The sequence below is a fragment of the Oryzias latipes genome, chromosome 13 (assembly GCF_053564925.1).
Source record: "Oryzias latipes strain Hd-rR chromosome 13, Olatipes_Hd-rR_3.1".
Lineage (NCBI taxonomy): Eukaryota > Metazoa > Chordata > Actinopteri > Beloniformes > Adrianichthyidae > Oryzias > Oryzias latipes.
The window spans coordinates 3033644-3042441 of NC_136249.1; the positions used below are offsets into that span (position 1 = coordinate 3033644).

An 8798-nucleotide genomic window follows, 5' to 3' on the forward strand; every position below is an offset into this window, starting at 1 on the left:
CAATAACCAATGTAGCTGAATGCCACCCCAAATCCCAAACGAATGCCTTCACAGCACCTGTCAAACATATCACATCCTTTCCTGACAAATTACAATATTAAATGGAAAACAACACTTCATGAACATTTAGGCAACATTCTTACAAACACATTTTAAGAACAGGTGTTCAGTTTAGATTAGGGATGTATTAATCGAAACGTAATCAAATAAATGGTTTCCATTCCTATGATCCAACCAGATCTGTCTGAGGCAAGTTGTTAATTGAATTAAATTATATCAACCTATACCATTAAAAAATGTGTTTGAAAAAGAACCACAAAGAGCTGCATTTCCAGAAGAAAATGTAGGGTTGAATGCTGTACTGCTGAAGTTTTTAGTAGGCTGCTAGAAGTTGAAGCTGGGGAAACTATGGTGCACTGGGGTTCTGTCCTCTATTCTCGTCTACTTCTACTCTCCTTCTCTTCTCTTTTTGATCATTATTTATCATTTAGTTCTCCATGCCTCTGTTTGGTGCAGTGCGATTCATGTACTGTCCCTCTGGGAGTGCTTCCAGATTCCAGTTGGCTCATCCATGCTCCTGTTTCTGACTGTGTCCCTCGTCTCTGGCTTGCCCCTACTACTGCTCCTACACCTGGCTGTTAATCCTGTTTCTGGTGCCCCAGCCGTTCCCCAACTCCATCTGGATGAAGCTCATCTGTTGGACTATTTAAACATGTAATTGTACAGTTAAATAAGTTAATTCTTCTCTCAAAGTTCTGGTACATGGCCTGTCTGTCCTGGGGGAGGATCCCTCCTTCATGTGGACACCCCTGAGGTTTCTTCGTTTCTTCCGGATTCAGGTTTTTTAACAGTTTTTCGTTACAGAGAAGGAGGGTCTGAGGGCAGGGATGCCAGTTTAGTTTAGTCTGTGTAGTTTAGTTTAATATTATCCTATTGAATTCTATGCATTTATGATCCTTTTGATTGTATGTTCACTTTACAATTACCTGTATGAAGCCCATTGAGACAACTGTTGTTGTGGATTTGGGCTATACAAATAAAATTGAATTGAATTGAATTGAATGAAATGAAAATGAAACTTTAAGGGTAATAATTGGCAAAAAGAAAGAATTATCAAAGTTGACTATAACTAAAGTGTAAAAGCACAATTATAAAAAAGACATGTTTTTGAAAAAATGCAGGCCTCAGGTGTCAAACCAGCAAAGTTGTGCACCACAACTCATGCGCCATGCTATTAAACCACTAACCAGGTACAGGACATATGATCCATATAATCCTGGAATATCTGGAAAAGTTCAAGGATTTAAAGGACCAAACATCATAGCTGAAAAAAGCTGAAAGAGCTGAACATTTGAATCGGTGGATGGAGGAAGATACTAGGATAAAGAAAGAAAAAGAGGAAAACAATGGTTGAAGGATTTATAGCATTCAACCAAATAATTTGTTTATGATCGATATTGGAAAATACCATTTGGATTGAGGTACAGTGGTTTATTTGACTATAATGTAAAAACGACCAAGTACTTCACCGGACAACACACATGTGATGCAGCAAAAGCGGATCAATCCATCATTCCAGTCCAATGTGTGGAAAGGCTTTGGATTTATCTAAGACGCGACCAGCTTGAGCTGAATGATGCATCTGAAGACCCTGAAGCTGTTAACTGAAACTGCTGAAGCGATGAGGTCAATGCTACAACAGTTCAAGAGGTTTACTTAAACAAAAATATGTCATACATTGCTAAAGATATTTGGATAAAACACTTCGGCAATTATCCTAATAGTGAAATAGCTGAAGGTTCATACCAAATCTAAAATGTTGGGTGTATTCTCAAAGTTTACAAAAGCTTAAAAAGAACTTAGAAAAACTAAAAAAGATGCTGAAACTTCCAGATTAATTGCTAAATTAAGAACTGAAAGATGAAGAACTGTGGGTAATTTCAATTAATCATTCCAAAAATTGTGTTCATTTTATTCATTCATTCATTTTCTTAACCGTTTTATCCCTTTCGGGGTCACGGGGCTGCCGGAGCCTATCCCGGCCACTTGTGGGCGAAGGCAGGGGGGACACCCTGAACAAGTCGCCAGTTTGTTGCAGGGTAGAATGTCCTCACTCACACACTCATTCACTCCCGCACTCACACCTATGGTCAATTTAGAGTTGCCAATTAACCTATGAAGCATGTTTTTGGATGGTGGGAGGAAGCCGGAGACCCCGGAGAGAACCCACGCATGCACGGGGAGAACATGCAAACTCCACACAGAAAGGTCCCCCATTGATGTTCTGTTTTTCATGTCCCCCAGCCGGGACTTGAACCGGGGGCCTTCTTGCTGTGAGGCAAGAGCGCTAACCACTGCGCCACCGTGCAGCCCTTGTGTGTGTGTGTTCATTTTATTCTGGGTAAAATCAACACTCACTCTATAGGCTAATGCTATTCAATCTATGATTCTCAAGATCAAATGTTTGGTCAATTTGACTGACAACAGCACATGAGGGTCAAGTTGTTCATTGAAGGTAAGATTATTTTAGATCCTAAAGCTTATTGATAGCTTTGTGTGTTTTCTTCTTTTATTTTTATTATCTGGCTCAGACCAGGCCTTAGACCAGTCACACACTCACACACACACACACACACACACGCACACGCACTCACACACCGAAGGAGGAGGGTTTGGGGAAGAGACGGAGGGAGTTAAAATTGTGTGCCCTGTCTAGGCTACCCCACCTTGGTGGGACATAGTCTTGGTAAATAGAATAAAATAGAATTTTGAAAAAAGAGATAGAGAAAAACTGTTTTGGTACATGAATTTTATGTATTTTTCCAGAAAGCAGGTTATGTAAGGTGTCTGGGTAAGTTAGAGGGTAAGTTAGGTTTCCCAAAAAAAGGTTCAAGAGCCGTAAAGCAGCTTAACCTCTAAACACATTTTCTGACATTTTCTACAATGACTTTTTTTTAAAGAAACATACAATTTATTACAGAAACATAAAACCCAGCCAAAAACCGTAATAGACATCACTTGTGTTGATGCAAAAAAAAGGCTACCACATTTTCATCAAACCTAAATGAACACAGCTAAACTTTATTTTAGTCCTTCCTAACCATATCTACCATACCATATTGTTTGGGCAAAACGTCATTTCATTTTTTCAAAATTCCTCTAAAACAGAGCAGAATGTTTCCGCTCAGTTTCAAGTCATGCTAGTCATGCTTCAGTTTATTTCTTTTTATTTCTTTAAGAAGCTGTCACTCTGCTTTCAGCCTGGCGTTTTCACCATCACCTTCACTCATATTTTACAAATACAACTTTTTTCCTTTTCATTTCACAGAATGTTTATGATTACTTTAACCCATGTGCTATCCTAGGTACTTTAACATTGGGAGTTGGGTCATCTAGACCCACTAGACAGTGCGCTGAACCTTTTTTCTTCAATGATTTGTGATCTTCACTGGTGTCCATGGATTACATGAAATCTTTCCACCTTTATCCACCTTTGTCATGGTAGGAAGAACACGTCAATGTAAGGGGGGGTCATCTAAGATAGCACAAAGGTTAAACTGGGGCTGGACAGTTGTGTCGCCTCATTCTAAAAATCTTTGGTTCAAATCCCCGCCAGCTCCTTCCTGTGTTGATTTAGCCTGTTGTCTTTGGAGGTGTGGGGGACTTTCTTGTAGTTTGGTGACTCAGTGCCACAGAAGAGAGGCTGTATGCGGTCCTGCAGTGGGTTGCAGGTCAGCATAGGTATGCCACCCTCTCACCCAAAGACAGGCCTAGGACCGGTTCCAGCAATCTTACAACCTTTAAAAGGATGAAGTGGGTGTAGACAATTGTTTCTAAAAAAAATTAAATGGTAATACTTCTTAATATTTTTGGTAAATGCACAGTGGCGCAGTGGTTAGCGCTCTTGCCTCACAGCAAGAAGGCCTCCGGTTCAAGTCCCGGCTGGGGGACGTGAGAAACTACATCAACGGGGGACCTTTCTGTGTGGAGTTTGCATGTTCTCCCTGTGCATGCGTGGGTTCTCTCCAGGGTCTCCAGCTTCCTCCCACCGTCCAAAAACATGCTTCATAGCTTAATTGGCAACTCTAAATTGTCCCTGGGTGTGAGTGTGAGAGTGAATGGGTGTGTGTTTGAGGACATTCTACCCTGCGACAGACTGGCGACATGTCCAGGTTGTCCCCTGCCTTTGCCCACAAGTGGCCGGGATAGGCTCCGTGACCCCAAAAGGGAAAAAGTGGTTAAGAAAATGAATGAATGATGATGAATGAATGAATGGCATATACTCATAAAGCGCTTTCTACCCTCTTTCGAAGGCCCAAAGCGCTTTACAGTCCCAGTCCCATTCACCCATGAACACACACATTCAAACACTGATGGCGGCTCCGCTGCCAGTCGCGCCAGTCGTGTAAATGTGGTATATCACTTTTTCATGCACACCCAGCAGCCAGTCAGAATCGAGTATTCACCCAGACCTTGGTATAAAAGTGATATACCACAGGATAACCGCACGGTGAAAAAAGAAGTTCCGGCGTTATCCTGGCCGTGGCCGCACCACGAAACAAATAGTCCGCTTTTTGTGAGAAAAGTGATCCAAATTGGAAAAAAACAAGAAATAATGACTATAACCTGGTTACTATTTATTTCTTTTGTAAGTGACCATGGTATAAGCGGGTTAATGGCCTTCGAAGTGTGCATTATCACTTTTTAACGCACTTTGTTTTTCAGGTTTCCATGGAGTGCATTAAAAAGTGATAACGCACACTTCGTCGGCCATTAACCCTTACGTATATCAGTCAATATATTGCAGGACATTTTATTGTAAATCACTATATATCACATAGTATATTACTATATATGAAAACATGAATAATTGCTGGGTTTTTTTTAAACTGAAAAATGCATGACTTCCATATATGGAATACATCTCTCAATACATTGTTGCCCAATGTCTTTAGAAATATATTATTGTTTCTTAAGGGAACTGATTGTAAAATCTTATAAACTGATGGAGGGAGGATAAATAATGAAGTTGCAGACACATTTGTAGACCATTCTGAATTCATTTTATTCATTTATTCATTTTATTTTGATCCTTGCACAAAGCTCAGTGTCCTGCTGATCCTCATGGCATTGTCTCGGATTTTGTCCACTTTGTAAAGTTAAAAATGATTTTTTCATTGGCACTGGGAATGTAGCATCCAATACCTAAAATAACAGAGATAGACTTATCTTCAGCATCAGCTCAGGATGTTTGGAACTAATGTTGATTTTTGCTCACCAACATCGGGTCTTGTGATGGCACCATCTGGTTTCATGACCAGCAGCTCCCAGTAAGTCTGGTCTGCATCCTTTCCAGCCAGACCATTGATACTCTCCAGGTGTGGACCATAGTTTGGATCCTCTCTGTAGGTGAACCTAGATCCAAACATTATTAACACCAAGTAGATTCTTCATTGGACACACTAGACATGTGATGTGTGTGTGGCCCATGGTGTTCACACTGGATGAAAAGGGAGGGGCTTCTTCTTCTTTTTCTTCTTCTACAGTTTACTATCACATGTTTGCCACCCACAGTTGGAGGAGACTTGGTGTGAAATGTCACCGCGGTGCAAATCTGGTGAATCTCGCTCCAGGCTTTTTCTGTCACTGCTCTATTCCGATGTAAGAAAGACTTGGAGTCATAGAATTCCAGCCGGACTCAAACCGGAATTAGGAATTTCTCCTCAATGGTTAATTTTCAAACGTTTGGCACTTTGGTGAATTAAAGGGGCGTCACTCATACGTCACTACCAAATCCCTTATTCGTCGAAGTTTGACCTGGTTTAACTTTCAACGTGCATTCAATGGCTCTGTATCTTGAACTGTAGCACGAAAATGGTTGTAGAAACTTGCACAGCGTTTGAATGCGAGAGTTTTGAACGCTGAATCTGAAATAGGCATTTGAACCCAGTCACATAAACTTTTCATTGACAGTGGCCGCTTGAATACACGTTGCCGAGGCCCTAGAGAAAAGTTGTGAACATGGTGTTGTAGTTAAAGCAGGCAGTTCCATTCCACAAATAATTCTCAGATAATGATATTGATTCCATGGTATAGACCACAGATTTGGGTAGTGTCTTGCTTTGTGCAACACAGTCGTTCTGCAGGACATGAAATCAACTAGAGTCACCCTAGAAAAGGGGACAGAAAGCATCGTCTACAACAGGGGTCGGGAACCTATGGCTCGCGAGCCATATATGGCTCTTTTGATGGTCACATGTGGCTCGCAGACAAATCTTTAATTATACTTTCTTTTTTTTTTTCATTAGACCAGTCCTTCTCGGGCGCGATGCGATGCCAGAGGCGCGCAGTAGTAGCGGTGCTTGGAGAGAAAAATCTGTGCCAGCACTATAAGTTCACAATTGTCTATTATTTCACAGAGTTTGTACCACCCGGAAACCTGTGAATTGCCGTGCCTAAAACTGCTTGCTCCCGTCTCTGACAAAGAGCGCGCAGTTGCGGGGACGGGATGTGTGAGGAAGAAAGAAGAGGGTGGGGGGGTTGCGGGGACCGGCAGCAGGTGAATCGCGCAGGGATTATAAAAACGTAAAACCCGCTGCCCGTCACTCACTGCAGCGTGTGAGTGTGTGTTTGGCTCCAGGTGTGCATGTGATCAGTCTGTCTCACATCTACAAAACATTCAGACCTACGATCACGTTTAAAGTCTCAACGCCTGCATGAAGCAGAAACTCACCACCTATAAACCAGACTAGACCATCAGCAAAACTACCACGAGAAATACACATCATTTATCAGCAACAGAATAACAATGTTATTAAAAAGAATCCACAGACTTATTGTACTTTAAAAATGTTGAAATTACATCAAATAAACACATTCATTTGTATATTTAGTTTTAAACATATTGTCGCGGACGGAGTTGGACTGGGTGGCTGTTGGGCCGCGTTATAAGTTCTGGAGTTCATTGAAGCAAAGATCTGATTGGCTCTCAGTTCTGTCGCTCAGCCTGTTGTTAGGTAGTTTGGACCAATGGGGTTCAGCCATGGGCCGAATAAGGGAAATGGGAGGGCTGAGGCGGCAGTGAAGGAATATAAAGTTGGGAGAAGCGCTCTCGTCTCGGCGGGAGAGATTTAGGAGTTGCTGAATTAATTGTACGGCGTTTGTTGCGGTCTACAGTAACCAGAATAAAGAACCCTAAAAGAGGTTGAGTCTCCGTGCCTCAGTGTGGAAAAGAGATACCACATTATTGTATGGCTCTTTCGAAATTACATTTAAAATATGTGGCGTTTATGGCTCTCTTGGCCAAAAAGGTTCCCGACCCCTGGTCTACAATATCTCCTAAAGCTGTAGGACCATTTTTTAGTAAAAGTTAAAGGATTAGCTCAAACCCTTGAAGAAAACGCCATCCCATCACACTTTTGTCACCCAACACCACATGTGTCAGCACCCGTGCCATTCACACGTGGCTGAAATGTGCTTGACCACTCAGTCTAAAACTCAGATGAGCAATTAAGATGGTCTTACTTGAAGTTGGTGTCAGAGTCCATGAGCGTCCTCATGGCGCCCAGCAGGATCCCTCTGTGCGCCACATGGGAATTAAAGGCCAGCGGCTCCTCTTCCAGGAAGCTGTTCTTTACCACAATCTGAATGGGAGCTGGATCAAAGTCTGGCGGGAGACAGACGTGAAAGAAGACAGAACTTCTTCACTGACAGTCATCAGCTTGAGCTTACTTTGAGTCAGAGCAGCAGGAAGCAGCAGCAGCAGGGCTGCAGCGATCAGAGCTGGCTCTTTCATGGTTCACCTCGTCATCCGGCCGCCACCCACAGATGGAGCTCTTTATTCTGTCACCTCTGTTTGCTCACCAAACAGGTGGCCAAACTCTGAGGGTTTCCCATGAGCCTTTTGGGGAATTTGTTTGAGTTTCTGTTCATTTAAGCTGCTGGTTGGAAACCATCTGTCACTTGAGGCTGGATGTTAGCATGACTCAGAAGAAATGAATCAGCGTGTTTTCTTGTGTTGACTGAATATCTAATAGCAGAACTTTTTCTTCTTCTCCCCAACATTTTCGTCTTCCAAGAAATCCTGTCAATAGATCTTCAGAAAAGTAAAGTCTAAATAAGAGCAATAAAAAAATCAAGCAAAAAAAAGATTTTTAAAAAATCTGCTGCATGGCTATAAGAAAGACTCCAGTTGTGAGTTCATTCATCCCAAAACTGTTTGAGCAGCTGCTGCTGCAGTTTTCTCTGCCTGAACTCCTTTTCTGCTCCAGAGGCGAAAAAACTCAAAGGTTTGAGTCTTCTCTGAGTCCTGTTTGTGCTCACAAGATCTGCGATTCTTAGAAAACACCATCCTGTAGAGTCGACAAAGTAACTCACCACCTCCAGGAAGACTGAAGACCCTAAAAAGCAGGGTAACCAGTGTAATCAGTCATTATTTTCAGGATATAAATCCTCTTATTGAGGAAAGTTCTTAAGAGCAGAATCCATCCATTCATCCATTTTCAGAACCTGCTGAGTCCCTTTTGGGGTCGGGGTTGCTGGAGCCTATCCCAGCTACTGTTGGATAAAGGTGGGGTCTCTTGATGTTTAAATTTTTTTTACTGTTCAATCAATCAATAAATACTTTACTGTCCCATGAGGGAAATTTGTCTTGAGGAGCCCACAGCTACAACACAAAGAACACAACAGAATAAACATACACAATAAGACAACACCCACTAAAATAACAACACCCACCAAAATGGTTACTTTTGTGGGTGTTTGTTCAGCGGTGTTGTGGCTGATGGAACGAACCAGTT

At 42.0% G+C, this 8798-nt stretch overlaps 1 protein-coding gene across 1 annotated transcript; it reads right to left on the bottom strand.

Annotated features, from left to right (window-relative positions):
• Nucleotides 1-5040: 5040 nt before the first annotated feature.
• LOC144996860 (uncharacterized) lies at nt 5041-7889 on the bottom strand. The gene is made up of 4 exons (XM_078956615.1): nt 7732-7889; nt 7525-7666; nt 5279-5415; nt 5041-5205 (listed from the first exon to the last, which is right to left on the bottom strand). The coding sequence occupies exons 1-4, from the start codon at nt 7793-7795 to the stop codon at nt 5123-5125; spliced, it is 426 nt and encodes a 141-aa protein (XP_078812741.1). The 5' UTR covers nt 7796-7889; the 3' UTR covers nt 5041-5122.
• Between the last annotated feature and the right edge of the window lie 909 nt (nt 7890-8798).

Excerpts from the sequence above, each read along its gene's own strand:
- LOC144996860 (XM_078956615.1), bottom strand. The coding sequence starts at position 7,795 with ATGAAAGAGCCAGCTCTGATCGCTGCAGCCCTGCTGCTGCTGCTTCCT. Across the intron at positions 5,416-7,524 it reads GACTCTGACACCAACTTCAA|GTTCACCTACAGAGAGGATC; the intron begins GTAAGACCATCT and ends GTTTGGATCTAG. Across the intron at positions 5,206-5,278 it reads CATCACAAGACCCGATGTTG|GTATTGGATGCTACATTCCC; the intron begins GTGAGCAAAAAT and ends CTGTTATTTTAG.